General features: G+C 44.3%; 1 protein-coding gene across 1 annotated transcript in view; it reads left to right on the forward strand.

Moving 5' to 3' along the window:
* Positions 1 to 739: 739 nt before the first annotated feature.
* Positions 740 to 19,868, forward strand: part of LOC136665081 (neurexophilin-1) — a 48,053-nt gene continuing 28,924 nt past the window's right edge. The window contains exon 1 of the mRNA XM_066642641.1: positions 740 to 814. Within this exon, the coding sequence (XP_066498738.1) occupies positions 761 to 814 (54 nt within the window). The 5' untranslated portion in view covers positions 740 to 760. The remainder of the gene's footprint in view (positions 815 to 19,868) is intronic.

Consider the following 19,868-nt stretch of genomic DNA (forward strand, 5'->3'; position numbering starts at 1 on the left):
CGGTGAATAACCGGGTCTCGCGCTGCGCGGCGCCGTTTCCCTCAGTAAAAGTTACAGAGGCAGGGCGCGCGCTCCTCGCTGCACAGGGGGTCATTATCAGACTGAGACCGGAATAAACACTGAGCAGGAGGTGGGCGGGGCCTGATTAAAAGCAGAGGGCTTTACTGCAGGTCATCAGTTTATAGTGTGTTCATGTTTATAGCCTGTTCTGTGTGTGTGTGTGTGTGTGTGTGTGTGTGTGTGTGTGCGCGCGCACTTAGAACTTTGTGGGGAACCAACGTCTCCAGGTGGTGGGGAGGGGTGTGTGTGTGTGTGTGTGTGTGTGTGTGTGTGTGTGTGTGTGTGTGTGAGAGAGAGAGAGAGAGAGAGAGGAGGAGTGGTGAAGGGGGCTTGGGCTTGTAAGGGGTGTGTAGTGGTGGTGGTGGTGGGGTGGAGTGGTGGTGTGAAGGGGGGCGGTGTATTAAAACGTGCGCGCGCGTGAGATCCCTGCTGCCAGTCTGCACGCGTTTCAAGAGGAGAGTTGTTTTGGCGCTCGGGCTTGCACGCGCCTCTTTGACCGCGGACATGCCGCGCGCACGCGCTTTCTCTGTGGCACACGCGGAGCCCGCGCGCTCCCGCTGACACCGGGAGTTTTTAACCGCGCGCGCGTGCACCGGACAAGAGGTTTGGAGAAGAATGGGCTCGCGCCTCGGATACGGGATACAGTAACGAAGGAGCAGCGGCGAACGGAGACGGCGGGAGAGAGCGCGCGCCGGCGAAGATGCGCGCGGATCACGGCTTCATTATGCTGCTCCTGAACGGGACGGCGTGCCTGGTGAGCGCGAGGGGGGGGGGGGGGGGGTGGTGTGTTGACTGGGGGTGGATGTTGGGGGTCTCTGTGTTTGTTTGTTTGTTGAAAGTGTGAGCGGAGCGCGCGCAAGGGGAACAGGGGTCTGTAAACATGTGCTTCACTTTAATCCAGCTGTGAACTAAGGAGGAGTTTAACCTGGAATCCACGAAGCCTTTCACTCCTGCACGCGACCCCTGGAGTACAGCACGGTGGTCTCGCGCGGGGGCTGGTGTGAAGGGTGCGCGCGTGCAACTCTGCGCTGGGTTATATACAGCCACAGGCAAAATCTCTCTATCTCTCTATCTATCAGTTTTTAACTATTGGACTTTGTCTTTAACTTGTTCGTTGCCTGAAATCAAAGAGGAGAGAGAGAGAGAGAGAGAGAGAGAGAGCGAGAGAGAGAACTAGAGAGGGTGAGGAGAGGACAGAGAGACAGAAAGGGGGAGAAAGTGAGAGAGTAGAGAGACAGAGAGGGTGAGGAGAGAGACATAGAGACAGACACAGGAGAGACAAGCAGAGCAGGACAAAGAAACAGAAGGAGAATCAGACAGATGGAAAAAGAGCTGGAGACAAAGTCCATCAGACAGACAGTGGTCCTGGTCTCTCTGAATGCCTGATCTGAGGAAGTGAGGGGGGGTGGTTCTGTCTTTGCTTCATTAGAGAGCCCCTCAAATCCTGCAGCTGTCGTTCACATCATCCCAGTCCAGACAAAACCACGCATCTCCATTCCTTCCACTTCACTCTTTCTACATCACTCCCAACACAGTCCGGGCGCAGTTTTTCATGATGATGGCAGCAGAACAACAACTGTACGTTGACTCAGACTGAAATGCACGGGCATTAACTTGAAGTGAAAGTCTTCTCTTGGAGAGTTAGATCTGGAGATACGTGGTTGTTGAATGGCTAAGTCTGATGCCAGTATCAGACGCCTGATCAGATGTCTAATGCCTGATCCCTAGTTACATCGCTGTGAACACAATGCGTGTATAGATTAAAGATTACAGTCTTTCTCACTCACCCTGTACACCGAACCTGTGTGTGTGTGTGTGTGTGTGTGTGTGTGTGTGTGTGTAAAGCCTGTAATCCCCCTTTTTTCACTGATCTGAGCTCCTTGAAAAGCCAGAAAAGAGCTGGTATTGAATGGAGGCTCCTGCGCAGACTCTGTGTCTTTGGTGTAATTCTCCTCTGGGCAGCGGAATAATTCACGTCCTTAAAAAAAACAGCACAGTTTAATCCGCTTAATTCCTGCAGGACACTCTCACATATACACAGACACACACACACACACACAGACACACACACACACTTCCACAGAGGACACCACAAAATCTTGTAGAGCTTAATGAGGGGACAAAGGCAAGTTAGTGAGGGAAACACATCCTTTAAAACCCTCCTGCACTCTTGGCTTCTTTTAACGCAGTGTTACCACCTTTACCCCCCTTTGACCCTGGACTTTACCCAGTCACCCACTGCAGAGGGATGATATATATGTGTATTAACAGCTTATCACACACCAGAGAGTAATAATAAGTAAATAAACACATCAATCGATAAATTAATGAGCATTTAACACAATAATTAATAATAAAAAATAAAAGTGTGGCTGGTTTGATCATCTTAATAAACTGATAAATAAACGTGTTTAACCCCTTAATACTTAAACGAATATGAACAGGACTCACTTGATTTTGTAATTTGACTAGATACATAAAGATGTAAATAAATAAATGGATGGCTGCTAATTACTGTAAATAAAAACAGCAACTGCTTTATATTTTAACTAAATTATGAATGATTTAAGAAATTCAATAAAAGGAGCCTGAGAAAAAATATACAGAAAAAATAAGCCGATTAATATCTTCACACTTATATAAATAAAACTAAATAAAAATGTTAGACACCGAACAAAGAACAAACGATTAAAGGCATAAATAAATACGTTTGTTTTTGAAATAAACAAATTTCAGTAAACAGCCCAATTTAAATAAAGAAGTAAATAAAATATAATGTCAATTATTGTTAAAGTAATGTTAATTATAAACCTTATGATATATGCACCATTGGAAATGCTCTAAAACAATGTGAAGCCATGTATTTTCATTTTTCACAGGGTTTTAAAATGGCAGCTGCCATAAATACCATGTTAAAATCAAATGATGAATGGACTAATAAAAAAAACTGGAGATAGGAGGTTTGGTCGCGCCATTGATAAGCACCGGGAGAGTGTATTGTATGAGTGTGTAACCCTGCAGTTCAGTGGGTAATAAACCCGCCCCCTCAATGCCGTCTAATAGACACAAACTACTCTTACAGCGGCGTTACATCACAGACACTGAGCCTAATTGCTTTAATTATCAAACGCCTCGCGGTCATTAATTTGCCACCTCATTTAAACCTGAGCACAGGCGCAGTGGGGTATCATGGGTAATTCACTTGTGCGTGACAGTGATAAACTATGGAGTAATTAATGAAATCCTTTCTGTTTTTTTTTTCCCATTGTGCAATGAAAAGACATACAGTACACAGGAATAATCAGCCTGGGTTTTCCAGGGGCTTCAGCAAAGTGGGATATGAGGTAGGCTTTTAAGCACTTTCGGGAGCAGTCAGATCCCTGAGTGTAAAAGTTCAGAATGTGTGCTGGAGGCCGTGTTTTATCGGCATTAACAGTTCACAGAACAGCACTTTAACAGTTTCTACAACTGAACTGTAAACAGGGGGCACATAGTGCCACAGACACACAGCTTCGGGGTCCTGTGGTTGTGGGTTCAAACCCCACCTAGGGTCTGAGGAGTGAGGTGTGTTCTCCCTGTGTCTGTGTGGGTGTCCTCCAGGTGTAAATGTGTGAAAATGTCTAGAACCCCTGACCTGGATGATGTGGTAACAGAAGATGAATGAATGGATAAAGAGATACGATTCACTTCATTGAAGCATAATAAAGGTATATGCTCCTCATTATAACACCTCTCTATGGCGATCTTATTACTGAATACAAAGAAGAGCGTCGGCCAATAGCGTGTCATTCTCTGTAGCAGTGGCGTAACCCTAATCTCCATGCTCAATCACAAGTGTTGGGTAGAGGCATGTAAAGCCTCCCAAGACTGGGCTGTGGAGCAGTAAAACAGCATTCTTTGCGGTGATGGAGCACAATCCAACAGCCCCCAGCGTCCATCAGTGCCTCACTCATGTGGCTGAGTGCAATCAAATCATCACAGTCAACAAGGTGTAAAACCTTTCAGAGGAGTAGAGGCAGTTACTGCCACAAACAGAGACAAAGTCCCTATCGATACCCTTGGTTTCAGAAGGAAAACAGGGCGAGACAGTGTCTACAAACTTCTATAGACTTTACCCACAATACAACAAGCCTTCGCTCCATAATACAGTCCAGTGATCCCAGCGGTCTGCTTGTTAAAGCCTATATGGAAGACAAAGTTCTGTCCTCGAAACAGAGTCAGAACTCTCTCTCTCTCTCTCTCCTCTGTTTCCCCATTTTAATGATTTAAAGAGGCTTCTCTGCAGCAGGGCAGCAGGCAGTCGGCTGCGAATCGCAGGCAATTACTGCATTACATTTGTTTATGGAGCTGATAGTGCTGCGGCATCTCTCTCATTACCAGCTTATTAAATTAATTCACTTACAACACGCAGCCTTCTCCAACCCATACGCTCACCTACTGCAGAGTAATGGAACAAAATAAACCCAGCACCACAGGCAAATTGGACAAGTCTATCTGGGGAGAGAGAGAGAGAGAGAGATTTCAGGTGTAAGACTTCACTGAAGGAGTCACTGCCAAACTACAAACCGAAATATACGTTACCTGAATTCCAATCACAAACTCAATGCCAAGGGTGAGCTTGAGGGGCATAAAGCCCTCCAGCATTTAGCTGTGGAGCAGTGGCATTGTGTTCTGGAGTAATGAAGCTCTGTCCTGTACATTTCAGATGCAATGAAATTTGTGATCCAGGACTAATCATCCAGCATCAGTACCTGAGCTCCATAATGTGGCTGAATGCAATCACATCTTCACACTCAGTGCTCCAGTGCCTAGTATAAAGCTCCCTATTAATATTCTTGGTTCCAGAAACCACTGGTAAGCGTGTGCCTCAGCGCGTTTGGCCATATACAACAGAAACTCCCTTAGGGGCGCTAGCAGAAATGAGCATTAGTGTTGGGGAATGGAGGGAATAAAGCTGCTTAAAGAGATTTCTTCATTACACTTTGCTACGTGGCATTGGTTCTTGGTGTAAATAAAATTAAAAGCAGAAAGAACAACTGGGTCTTCATGACTCAGCAACTGGCAGCGAGAGACATCAAGATAAATCCTAACTGTGCTTTTCCCAAGGTAGTTCTGTCCCTATTAAGCAAAAAACGTGGGCCTTAAAATACACCATGTCCCTCTGCTTTTCACTACATCACATGAAAACATGCGCCGCTCTTTACACTGGGTTATAATTTTATGATAATTGGAACAATAGAAAAGCTCCAGATTGACTTGTAATGAAATCTCTTTCTATTAACATGCATTAAAGGTGATGGTCATGATTTTAATTCAATACACATTTTAAAATATCCAGATAACGTTTCCTCACCATTTCCTAGCTCCCCCTTCTGTTTCATTCATTCATTCATTCATTATCTGTAAGCGCTTATCGAGTTCAGGGTCGTGGTGAGTCCGGAGCCTACCTGGAATCATTGGGTACAAGGTGGGAACACACCCTGGAGGGGGCGCCACTTCACAGGGCGACACACACTCACACATTCACTCACACCTATGGATACTTTTGAGTCGCCAATCCATCTACCAACGTGTGTTTTTGGACCGTGGGGGGAAACCTACGCGGACACAGGGAGAACACACCAAACTCCTCACTCCTCACAGTCACCTGGAGCAGGACTTGAACCCACAACCTCCAGGTCCCTGAAGCTGTGTGACTGTGACACTACCTGTTGTGCCACTGAGTCGCCGCCCCTTTCTGTTTTCATGCTGGAAAAAAAGTCTTATACAAAGCCCTGGCTCCGTAAAAGGGAAAGAAATGGCTCAGGCGTTCTCTCACTGCGTCACTGGTTCAGACGTGACTGAGAAACGGGTTGAAAAAGGTTTGCGAACGTTGCTCTATTCCTGCTCCGTAGGTGGGAAATACTGACTTATTTTTAATGTTTCAGGTGTATCATTTAACTAAAGGTGGAACTGACTCATACCGCTAACTTTCCTTGAAAGTAAACACTTACCGAATGTCCTACAAAACTAAACAGCTAAAGTTCAGATGGGTTTCTGTGGTAATTCATATAGTTAATAAAGTTACAGTCCAGTTAAACCTCAGCTATTAACCAAGTACAGTCAGCTTCCTACTCAAACATACCATTCCACCTTAAAACATACAGAGCCTCTGAATGAAAACAAATACGCAGGTGGGGGATTGTTTTGCTGTGGGAACAGCAGTTCTACAGGACCCTCTATGCTGCCTTCAAGATTTAATGTGGATGTATTGGCCCCATTTTCCACAAATCAAATACAGTTCCTTAATGAATTGTCCGTGTCATGCTTTCGTCAAAATACCACAAAGATCCAACCAGGTCTAAACAGCCCTGTTCCTCTTACTTTTGTTTCTCCACACTTTTCATATGTCCCCTCTCAGTAGGGTTATGCTTTCTCTGGTGGAGATAGCGATGGATTTTTGGACAGCAACCATGCTGAGTATATTCTGAAAGGCCAGGCATGTCCCTAAAGTTTCAGTGAGCTGTAGAAGTGTTTGCGCCATTGTACCATGCTCACACACTCACAGTTACTGACTCCAGTAGCAGAGAGAGCAAAGAGTCTGAAAGTTGTGCTTAACCTTGTGCTTTAGAGAGTAAGAGAAATCACACACAAAGTCAAAGGACATTTTTCTAAGTAATCACACTCACTCACTCACTCCCTCACACACACACACACACACAGACATTTACACTCTCAGAGGCTTTCTAACCAGCAGAGGACCTGTAAAATAAAGCCAGACCTTGTAATAGTGCTATTGAACAGAAATTTTCAATCTATTACTTATGGTGCTTTTCCATTGCATGGAACCTACACGGCTCGGCACGGCTCTTTTACTTTTCCACTGGCCAAATCTGGCACGTGGTTCCAGGAACCAGGTACGTTTTCAGTCCCAGCTCACTTTGGGTTCCACCCGTACGTTCCGAGTAGGTACTAAATGGTGGCGGGTAAGACCTGCAAAGCACTGATTGGCCAGAGAGATATGACTATCACCACGAAATGCAGACCTCATTCAAATCCAGCACAAACTCGATGCTTGTAAAATCTCTAAAATTATAGCAGCTTTCACTTTTCTCATTTTTATCAGACTCGCAACAGCAACCCGTTACTTTACCTTGAGGTGATTTGAAGAGGTTTATATGCTCCTTGGGCCAATTGCTGACAAATATTTCCAGTGAAAGCCGAACATTCATTCAATCATTATCTGTAAGCACTTATCCAGTTCAGGGTCACGGTGGGTCCAGAGCCTACCTGGAATCATTGGGCGCAAGGCAGGAACACACCCTGGAGGGGGCGCCAGTCCTTCACAGGGCAACACACACTCACACATTCACTCACACACTTTTGAGTCGCCAATCCACCTACCAACGCGTGTTTTTGGACCGTGGGAGGAAACCCGAGCACCCGGAGGAAACCCACGCGGACACGGGGAGAACACACTAACTCCTCACAGACAGTCACCCGGAGCAGGAATCGAACCCACAACCTCCAGGTCCCTGGAGCTGTGTGACTGCGACACGTAAAACTGGGGCATGGAGTCGTGTTTAGTCCAAAAAACAAAAACAACACGCAAATACACAATGGGTAAACAGCACCTAACTTTACCACCGTTGTTGTTGTGGTTTTCAAAGCCAGTGATTCCTGTAGAGACAGGGTTTTGTGACGTCACCAGCTCTATTTCTTGGGTCAGTGGAAAAGCAACAAGCTTTAAGCGAGTCGAGTCGTGTCGAGCCGGACCCATGAGGTGGAAAAGCACCATTTCTTGTTCAGTGCTAGCTGACAATGCCACGGGAAACAGAGTCCCCATTCATTTTGACTGCTGAGTATTTAGGGTGTGGTCGAGCTAATAATGAACAACAAAAGTTTAGAAATGTCTTTGTTGATAAGGTTTGAACCACAAGTGAAATTGCAAATTGATGATTGCTGCAATCGATTTCTGAGGCAATTCTGGTCTTCTTTGATATGATACAGGACCACATTCCCATTGGAGAAACTTGCCCATGAACCATTATTGTGGGTCTCAAGATGGCGGCCATGTTCCAGACATAGCATAAAAGATTCAGGTGTGTGTGTGTGGTATGTGTGTGTGTGTGTGTGTGTGTGTGTGTGTAAAAACAGTATATCATTATGTTCGTTAGCAACATTAGCTTTGCTGCTCCAATGTAAATTTAAAGAAGCTATAAAAACATTAACTACTTATTACAGATCAACTAAATTTGCAGAAAGGTGAAACTAACTGTGACACTATCGCTACTTTCCAAGCATCCCTCATAAACGAGCTTCAAAATGCCCTTATTCATGTATGTCTACACACACACCCCCCCACACACACTAATAACCGTATTCAGCCTTCTTTAGTTGGATAGCACATGCATACAGACTGTTTTTAGCCCTTGTTGACTTACAGTCAATCACACAGGCCACACAGGGAGACTGCCTTCTGCTTTATCGAGCACATCTTCAAACACTGCCTTATTTTTATCCTGAGGGCAAGTGTTTACAGAGCCTTATTGAACATTCAACTCATATGAAAGAGAAAAGAGAACAACAGAAGCAGAAAAAAGACAGTGAGAAAATGTGTGAGGCTTTAAATCACATGGGAGTTAGAGAGAGAGAGAGAGTGAGAAAACCATAAGAGAAGAGAGAGGGCGTGGGGAACAGATTAAGACAGAGGAACAGAGAGTGAGGAAGGGTGAATGTAAGAGAAATAGAAGAAGGAAGAAAGTAAGGGCTATGATAGGAGAATGAGTGTGGCAGTGAGGGAAAGTAGGAAGAGAGAGAGAATGAGTGTAAGGAACTAGGAAGAGAATGAGAGAGGGGAGAAAGAAAGGGTGAAATGATGTGTGTGTGTGTTAGGTGAGTGTGCACTGTTCCTGCTCTGGGTGTTAAACAGTGTTGATTTATGCACGGTCTTGGCACAGTTGACCCCAGCAGCCTGGCTCAGGACTGCCCCGTCTGACCACCTCAGAGACGGACACAATTGGCACGGCACTCACGGTCAGGATTTCCCCTCTGAGACCACAGTCCATATTCGGCAACACACACACACACACACACACACACACACCTGCACGTGAACACTGAGAAAAATACAGTGCATACAGCACTCTCTCTCTCACCTTTCCTTATTCTTGCAATTTTTCTCTGGCTGTGACCCTCCTTTCTCTTTCACACGTTGTCTCTTTCTTTCTCTCTCGCTCAGTATTTGAGGGAGAGACAGAGAGACTGTGCCAGTAAGACTCAGCTCAGCTTAGAAAGCAGATGCACTCACAGATGCTGGGCTTTAGAGAACTATTGGCTTTCTACGGAGCGTTCTTTTTTTTACAGAATCTGCTCTGTATGTTCTCACTGTCTTACTTTTGTTAAAGTAAAAGCTCTGTAACAGCTCCCCTACCTCCATTTATCATACAGTCCATATATGGAGACAACTGCCAGGTTTATAAATAAAAAATTAATTGACTTTTGCAATGTCTATGAACAGTAAAATGACTCAGATCATTAGGAGCCAAAGTGGTACACTCAAGCTGTTTTTACATATGAACTTCAGAAAATGACTGGAAAATCAGATTCAGGAATCTTCCGGAGTTTTTGGGAAACTCTGCATGTGTGAAAAGGGCTTCAGACACATGAGTGATGGGCTTGACATTCGAAAAATTCCTCACCACCCTTCAGCAATAACAATTCCTCTTTCCAAACCGTCCCACATGCCGGGCCTGCTTGTTCAAAACCCTTGTTCACAATAGTGTTTGTATATCTTCATGTGATGAGCACAATGCATTCTAATGCCTATCTACAGTTTCAATATTAAGCTCTAAACAGGGGCGGCACGGTGGCGCAGCAGGTAGTGTCGCAGTCACACAGCTCCAGGGACCTAGAGGTTGTGGGTTCGATTCCGGCTCCGGGTGACTGTCTGTGAGGAATTGGTGTGTTCTCCCTGTGTCCGCGTGGGTTTCCTCCGGGTGCTCCGGTCTCCTCCCACGGTCCAAAAAACACATGTTGGTAGGTGGATTGGCGACTCAAAAGTGTCCGTAGGTGTGAGTGTGTGTTGCCCTGTGAAGGACTGGCGCCCCCTCCAGGGTGTGTTCCCGCCTTGCGCCCAATGATTCCAGGTAGGCTCTGGACCCACCGTGACCCTGAATTGGATAAGCGGTTACAGATAATGAATGGATGAAAAAAAAAAAAAAGCTCTAAACATGTCAATCAATCTCCATGTCATACAGGAAATTAAAGCAACCCAATGGCTGGCCTTCTTCACTGAGTGTGTTCATTTCAAGACAGACACAGATATGTACAAGTCAAGGCTGCGTTTTTAAAAAGGCTTTTTTTGCCATCCACTGGACCACACTGGACCAGTCTCCAACCTGGAGAGTGGTTTTTAGCAGCTCCATTCTGAGTGCCTGAATACAACTGTGGGTTCATACAGACAGGCCCTTAATCTCAATGTGTAACAGACTTTTTTTTACATTAAAGTGCTTTATTTTCATGTAAAATGAAAAAGAAATAAGCCTGTATACAATGTAAAGGCTCACCTTATATCCCAGCCAGTATTTGGAAGGGTCTGGCATGTGGTTCCCCAAAGCTCATGCAGTTAGCACAGTAAGGTGCAGGTGATGGTGGAAATAGCTCTATTTCCATCTCTGTCGAAGCATGTTTTGTTTTAACACTTAACAGCAATCTGCTTTGTTCCTGCACGCTTCCCACTGCTTCCATTACAAGAGTCAGGCCCAGGCTCTTACAAGTTTGATAGCTTACCTTCAGTGCCCACTAGTGGACACATTAGTTGTAACTTAACTTCAACACACACATAAAGAAAGAGAGACAATACTTAATTACCGGCAAGTCAACAAGATAAGGGCCTCTCCGAAGACTGGTGTAGATTTGTCTCAGAGGACAGAGCCATCGAATGATCCAGACGTTAATTGCCATCTCTCTTTGTGATGAAGCTGTGGACATCATAGCCGTCTTTAGCCAGACACTTCCCGCGAGTGGAAAAGAAACAGATACTAATAACGCTCCTGGGATGGGTTTTAGTCAATGAGTAGAAACAATCAGTTTTGAACAAAAGCCCATTGAAGTGTGGGATCGATGGCAGCTGGGAAGAGAGGACAGATTTGTTTGTGTCTGAGGGGCTTTTGGACATCAAATAGTTCTCTCAAGTTCAAACAGATTTGGAGAGACGCGTCGCGCTCAGACAAGCTGAGCTTCACGCCTCTGGTTATTTGAAGAGCGGACATCTGCCACCATCTGCCCGGATAGACAGACGTTATTGTTATTGTCCTTTCGGGCGCAGTTGCGCACGCGGCTGACCCCGGCCGGGCGTGACAGAGGCATCTGTGACATCATCAGGACGGGGCACAAGCGTCTGGAGGCTCGTCAAGCTTTAACACCGGCAGCTGTGGATCCGAAATGGTGCACAAGTTAAAAAAGGGTGTCGTATTGTTCCTTCGTATCGTTCAGGGGTTTTTTTGGTTTGTTTTGTTTTGTTATTTTTTTCTCAGTGACAGGTCCAGCTAAGCATGATTATATATTTAATATTAATCACCTTGTCCAATAGTCTGTAAACCCACAGCAGGAAATACTGTACTAATAATCAGTTGCAAGTCAGGATGGACCTCTATTAAGTGATGTAACAGACCAGGCTGTTAATGTTCTCCTTCAAGCATGTTGAGCAGAACAGTGATGCTGTATTAGCAGCAGCTTATTATTTCCCAAAGGAAGCGCATGCTAGTCTTCAGCCTCCAACATTGGCAGAGCTAATTAATTCATTCATTCATTCCCGAATCTCTGTGCAAAGCACTGGAGAGGATGAAATTCCATCACAGTGGGAGGACATTTAACAAAACTTAACACTGTTTAAAAGTTCCCAACCGACAAACTACATTTTTCTAGATTTTTTGTTTTCCCCACTGTCACTGTGTACCGCTGTGCTGTGTGGGAATGGACTGGCAGCTGATTGACTGGCAGCTTCTGCATCAAACATGACTGCCCTGTTTGTCAGTCTGCTGCCGACTGGGAATGAGATCACACTGATGCTGACTTACTGGTATGAACCTGAAGAGGGAGATACACAGTGTGCCACTTTCATGTCTTTACTGTGATTAAATATTGCTTGAATGCAAAAGATAAAGCCAACATCTTGACTGAATTTGCAGCTCTGTCTTAAACGACAGCATAACCGCTCTTACCAATTAAAGTGGAACAAAAAATTCTACTAAGCACTTGCCAGTGTCACACTAGCGTCAATCTCCAGTTCTTGAAACACATCACAAATCCCATATACACTTTGCTTGAACACTTTAAAGAAGCTAGAAAGAGAGGGGGACATAAGAAACAGGACCTTCTGCGCTTTAATTGCTGCCGGCGTGTGAGTTAACTCCAGTAGGGTCAGTCTACTCAGCGACCTGGTACACAACACATCACTCCACAGAGCTGCGGTTACTTCAGCTGGGGCTGGGCAAATGCCCCAGTTTTAAATTGCTTCAGCATCAGTTCATGCATATCGTCACTGTCCAAAGAGAAACGTGTGCGGTTTTTTGTGGATTTTTAGTTACTACCACATTCCTGAACCCAGAAACTGTCCTTCACCCATTCCTGCCTTGTGCCCAGTGATTCCGGGTAGGCTCCGGACCCACCGCGACCCTGAACAGGATAAGCAAATACAGACAACGAATGAATGAATGACAGTGTCCTTCACTTTCATTGATGAATGGACCAATAGAAATGCTCCAAAATGGCTTTTTTTTACACAGACTTCCATTGAAAGTTAGAAAGGTGTTTTTCCCTTTTCCTGTAAAGGATTAAACAACACAGACCTGTTCAGTGACTGTTGAGGACGGGCCTCTGTTTACTCTAAAACCGTTGTGCACAGGAGGAGCAAGGGGCAGCCACAGTGTTTTAGTCATTATCGCTTTGTTCTTTATAATTCCCTTGTCTCTATTTCACCAGATTTAATCAGTACAGTACACTTTATCTTTGCGCTCGCTTAAAATGCGCGTCCAGTGATGTGATTGGAGAGACTCAAACCAGGAGGTGGGACAGTCCCAAAGTGCCTGCTATTGCAAGACGCAGCACAAAATCAGACTCGTTTCATTCCATGATTTCATTCCTGATTCCAGATCTCCAAATTAATGAGCACAAGAGCTGAACAAGTGATTCTTCCATAATATGTCCCTTTAAATTAAGGAAAATAATAGTGTGCTGGGACTTTAGAAGATGTTTTCTTCTAAGATCTTGGGATCAAATCCAACCAAAAAGTCATATTATAATTGAGTTTTTGCAAGTAGAATGTCACTGTTGTGGCTGTTAGTGGATCAGTTTGTGTTAATGTAAGTGCAGAGTTGTTAACAACCTACAGTATGTACAAACAGAGAAACATGCACAGGTTTCAGCTAACCCCTCTATATTACAACCTTCCCTCCATTTGATCCACCATTTTGAAAAGACTCCCATTCATGGTCCTGCTGAGGGGGACGTATAGAGAACAGAACAGAACAGAAATGAACAGAAGCATTAGGATTTTGAGCCCTGGTCTGTATTCTCTTCATCCTCCACATTTACTTTCAGCCATTATCTTGCTCTTTTTCTTTCTGTACCCTGAGGTACTAAATGAGCATATGCCGCCCTCGTGCTGAATCCATTCGGTCCCACAGCCAGATTCCTCACCGTTTCTCTTCCTTCTTTCACGCCATTTCTCTGTCTGCCTCATGTGTAAAGAGCTCTATGAACAATCTCAGCTATGTTAAAGAGGACTGTCTGGATCTCAGCATGTGGCAAGCTTCGTTCAGGAAAGTAGCCCAGATTCAGCATGTGTCCATCTTGGTCTTCGGTTACAGGTCCTTTTTACAGATCCCTGACCAGGCCGTCTATGTAACCCATAAGGGCTTAACCAGAAAAAAGCAACTTGGGAGGATCATGTCGACCCAACACCTGGAAGGTCCAGAGTAAGAAAGTGGTGTATTGTCCATTGGGCTCAAAGTTTTGAGGGAAGAGCCTCCTGTTGTCATGGACCTGGGCAGAAGAACTGGGCCCTGGCTTGACAAAGAAGCTGTGGGGGGAGATTTTTTTACTTTGTAACTCATTGCTTGCCCTGTTACAAAGAATTCAATTCAAATGAACACGTACCTAGCGTTGCTTTAAGCTGACAAGTGCATAAGAGAGTCCTGACAACGTGAAGAGCCATATGTCACGGCTATGTAGCCATGTGAAGGACGACCAGTGGAACATTATTAAAAGAGATGGGAATAACTGGTAGATTCTGGCCTGTACCATCACACAATTGGTGTAAGTGGACCTGGGGTGGGGCGGGTCAGAATAAAGCACCAGAAAAGGTAGAATGAGGTCACTTAAGATGAGGGTAATGCCGAATTCTAGTCACTCTTTTTAGAGCCTGTTGTCTGTTGGAATGAGAAATGAGCAGCAGGTCCACAGAGGAATCACATATTGAACTGGTATAAACAGAACACACATGTACACACACGCACACACACACCCTAATGCACACTCTCAAATGGGCCATAGGAAAAAATGCCAGTGCAGAATCACTTCTACTAGGAAGACAGCTGTGAGAATTTGTTGGCATTCAGCCCCACATTAATAAACTCTGGAACTAATGTTGAATGATTAGTTCTGGATCACAAACACCACTTCATTCATTGTCTGTAAACGCTTATCCAGTTCAGGGTCACGGTGGGTCCGGAGCCTACTGGGCACAAGGTGGGAACACACCCTGCACGAGGCGCCAGTCCATCTCACACTCAGACACTTTAGCGTTGCCAATCCACCTACAAACATGGTTTTTTTTGACTGTGGGAGGAAACCAGAGCACCCGGAGGAATCCCACACAGACACAGGGAGAACACACCACACTCCTCACAGACAGTCACCCGGAGGAAACCCACGCAGACACAGGGAGAACACACCACACTCCTCACAGACAGTCACCCGGAGGAAACCCACGCAGATACAGGGAGAACACACCACACTCCTCACAGTCACCTGGAGGAAACCCGCGCAGACAAAGAGAGAACACACCACACTCCTCACAGACAGTCACCCGGAGGAAACCCACACAGACACAGGGAGAACACACCACACTCCTCACAGACAGACACCCGGAGGAAACCCACGCAGACACAGGGAGAACACACCACACTCCTCACAGACAGTCACCCGGAGGAAACCCACGCTGACCAAGACAGAACACACCACACTCCTCACAGTCACCCAGAGTAAACCCACGCAGACAAAGGGAGAACACACCACACTCCTCACAGACAGTCACCTGGAGGAAACCCACGCAGACACAGGGAGAACACACCACACTCCTCACAGACAGTCACCTGAAGGAAACCCACACGGACACAGAGAGAACACACCACACTCCTCACAGACAGTCACCCGGAGGAAACCCACGCAGACACAGGGAGAACACACCACACTCCTCACAGACATTCACCCGGAGTAGGACTCGAACCCACAACCTCCAGGTCCCTGTTGCTGTGTGACTGCAACACTAACCTGCTGCTCCACCCTGCCGCCCAACAACACTTCAGTTAATCCTTAAAGATACCGGATAGCGCCCCATCACTCCAGACAACAGTCCCACTGTTCCACATCCCAGTGAATTTACACCTCTCTATCCAACACTTGGCACTAAGAAAGGTGAGCTAGGGTCACGTGCAGCTGCATCAGAACCAATGCTTTTCTCTGGAGATTAGAGATATCTGCCTGCAAAAGATGTCAAGAAATGTTTGGACACATTAGTGTAATTTCTAGGACCGAGGGTCCACGCCAAAGACCATATGAATCATTTATTTTTATGAGAGTAAGAGGGGTCATAGAGGCGGGGGAAGGGGGAAGAGAGCAAGAGAGAAAGAGAGAGAGGTGGATTATTGGACACGAGTGACCCCCTCGAAGCTGACGTAAATTTTTCATTAAGAGTCAAGTGTTTCGTGTGAAATTACCTCCTCCCTCTCCTTCTCGTCTCCGGCCACGGTGTGGAGTAATTAGTTATAAGGGCACAGCCGTTCTTCTGATTTTAATCATGTAACAGAAGGAGAAATCTCCCAGCGTGAACATATTAGGTCTGTGAGAGTGTGTGTGTGTGTGTGTGTGTGTGTGAGAGAGAGAGAGAGAGAGAGAGAGAGAGAGAATATAAAAGTGCCAATGAACACTTAGCAATCTGAGCAAGAACTGGGGCCTTTAATTAAAAATTGATGTCATATTAGAGATGGAGATTTCACTCCAACAGCCAGAGGAAACACACACACACACACACACACACACACAGAAGGAAGAAGCAGAGAAGAAGGGAGAAAGGTAAAGGAATATGACAAAGTGGAGAGAATGTTTGTAAAAGTGGTGAAGGAGGGGTAAAAAAGAGAGAGGTGACAGTGAGTGACAAAAAATAGAAGGAAAGAGGAGGTGGAAGAGATAAAGGAAAGTGAAAAGGAGAGAAGAGATAAAGGAAGTTGAAATAAAGGATGAAGGTGAAGAAAGGAAAGACGAGAAAGACTGAGAGAAATGGAAACACACTCAGTCTGTCGCTTTTTCTGAGTGATTTAGAAAATGAAAGTTTAATCTCCTATGTGCTTTTTCTTAATATTCAGACATAATTTGATACTCAAGTTAACATTAGAGCCACAGTGGGATGTGTGTGTGTGTGTGTGTGTGTGTGTGTGTGTGTGGGTGGGTGGGTGTATGGTGATATAAGGATTAAAAATGCAGGGCTGACTGAAAGACACAGAGTTATTAAGATGTACTTGAGATAATGACAGATACACACTTAACGAAATCGTCTGTTCAGTGACTCACAACAGTACAACAATGTGGATCCCTGCTGCTTAATTAATGTTATTAATTAAACTCAATTTAATACCATGTTTCATTATTGTCACATAATAATAATAATAATAATACATTAAAAAAATTATTAGTGAAAATTAGTTACTTATGTGAACCAGCTATTAAGTGGTTTAAATGTAACTGCTTAATTAATTGTTCCCATGCATTATTATTATTATTATTATTATTATTATTATTATTATTATTATTCACACAACTTAAAGAAGCACTAGGTAAGATTTTTTTTTTTGCTCCTGGGGATCCACCAAGTGTAAGTCATATTTACATCACTGTCCTGAAATCAGTGAGGAGGCAGATGGAAAAGGCCTGTTTTCCTACCCCCCTCCAAAAGTCACCTAGTGCAGTTTCTGTGGTGCTGAGCCCAGAGTAGCAACTAGAGAGACTCTATTCTCCCTGATGCAGGTCAGTGAAGCATCACAATGAGTTTAAAGCTGTAAACTTAATGTAAAAATATTACTTACTGTTCCTTTAATTTTATTATGAAGGTATGCCATCGACATAGCCACTTGCACAATGTATTCTTTTGAAATGAAGGGGCTCATCTGAATTTGCCCCCAGCCCCCGCACTGCTGTGTACTCTCACTTCCGACAGAGGGGAAGGGAGGGTTTGGGGTAAAGAAGGGAGAAAAGAGTGGTCAAAGAAGAGAGAAACTCAGTGTTAAACAAAGGTAAAGTGGGGAAAGGTAAAAAGTGGGAGAGAGAGGAAGAGGAGGTGGAAAGATGGAGATAAAGAGGTTTAAAGGGGTACAGAGAAGAAAGGGGTAAAGAGAAAGAGCGAGTGGTTAAAAGAGAGGTAGAGGTAAGGAGAAAAACAGACAATGTGAGAGAGTAATAGTGAGGTGCTGTCATCTTTGCGGTTAGGATTTAATTGCATTCAGCCACATTGAGTAATGAGGTGAGATACTGATGTCGGGTTTACTAGCTCTGGATCAACAACCCAGAGCTGGGGGCGTCGGGTGAGGTGGGGGTTGAAGTGGGGTGGGGGGTGGAGGGATTTCTGTGAGGGTTGCACAGCGTTGTATATAATTATGGTTATGTGAATGTGCTAGTGACAGATGATGAATGATAAGAGTTTCAAGCTCCGAAGTTTCAGAATGAGAACCACGGCTGAGAGGTTACAGAGAGAGTCACAGTGGAGCAGAGATGAATTAAAGCACGCAGCAGAGTTTCGGTATTCATCACAGTAAAGACAGAGAAAAGGAGAGCAATCTTATGGAAATGCAAAATCAATGTGGTCTTCAAAAGGAAGAGAAGGATCAAACATTCTTCATCTCGGGTTACACAGAAGCGTTAGCGATGCAGGTTACACAGTAGAACACAGAGTTCATCGTATCCATCACTGTCATCAAAACCCACAGCATTTTGCTCTGTACTCTGTGCTTCAGAAGAACACAGAGCACTGAATGGAAACACAAGAGTAGCACTTTCACTGCAGGTCACTTTCTGACACTTTCACAAGAAGAGTTCAAACATCCCATAAATGTGATTTAATATTCGTACAATCTTATTTACTTATTTACGTAATATTCATTTCTTCACTTTCTGTAACCGCTTCATCATGTTCAAGTCAGAGTGGGTCCAAAGTCAGCTCCAGTGTCACCATGGCTGAATTCAGCACCAGACCCAGAGATAAAAGAGTCAGAACAGAGTCATGGTTAATCCACTGTTCACAGCAGGGACAAATCAGAGTGATATATGATACACACCTGTAACCCCACTCTCTATCAAACTATGGAATAAAAGCAAGGCCCTGTGTGAGTTTATAGAAATAAACACTCTTTCTATTTTATTTAATGTTTTGTTGCTTTTCTGTAGTAGTGTAATTAAGGGATTTAAAATAACAGCTTCTAATCAAATGAAATCCAGCTGCTATTATGTCCCACTTGTTTATGTTCCTTACACCAAATAAAATGAAGAATCGGTTTCCAAGCAACAAATGAGGTTAACTCTCAAACTCTACTTGAATAGTTAATTTAATTATTTGAATTACAGTTTAAACTATTTCAGAACTGTGACAACTATGAAATAGAGAATCTATTTACTGTGTGAGAGTAGGTTATGAGAAAAGTAATTTAGTTTTCAGATTATAATAAAGGGCAGTAAACAGTAACTAAAAGCAAATTAAAAATGTTCCAATCAAATACACGTGAAATATCAACCTCTTTTATGAACAATATAGAATATTTTAGTGGTGGGCCCACACACACACACACACACACACAACCAGACCGATGTAAATGAATTAACTAAACATTGCAGGCCTGAGTCGTTGCTTGGGTGTGTTGAGGCTCCAAACATTAACAGCCGTATCACTTGCTCAATGCAAGCAAACAACACAGCACTCACAACCTTGTGTGAATGCTCTGGATTTCTGGTGAAAGCAGTATGAAGAAACCATTCTCAATAGTAGCTTAAAGCAAGAGCAAGGCTTGTGGAATGACGAAATGTCAGAACAGTTAAACACAGCTCCTTCTCTGGTGTCACTAGCTCTGTGTATCTCAAGAGGCTTCCCAAAAACACAATAAAGTCATTTAATTGTAAGTCACTGTGTCAATGACTAACATACAACATATAATCAGCAGGTCTACTGAATAATAAAGCACACTGACGAGTCTCATATGTGCTTTCCACAGTAGAGTCCAAAACTTTATAACATAGTGACACTGCAAACAGATAATCTCAGAATGATCCCAAATCCTTAGACGTTGATTGACAGGAAGATATAGCCAATAGGATCACACTAAGTGAGAGTCCACCTCTAATACAAAAAAGGGAAATTAGGCTGTGTTCAGCACACAAACTCTTCTCACAAACTTTATTCCACGCACTCATCAGGATCACTCAGGATTCTGCATCATTTACACATGTGTAGACCTGCTGAATTGTTCCTGGTTCACTACAGTGAGCAGTGAGGACAGAGGAGAAAT

This window comes from Hoplias malabaricus, chromosome 13 (genome assembly GCF_029633855.1).
Source record: "Hoplias malabaricus isolate fHopMal1 chromosome 13, fHopMal1.hap1, whole genome shotgun sequence".
In the NCBI taxonomy this organism is placed as follows: domain Eukaryota; kingdom Metazoa; phylum Chordata; class Actinopteri; order Characiformes; family Erythrinidae; genus Hoplias; species Hoplias malabaricus.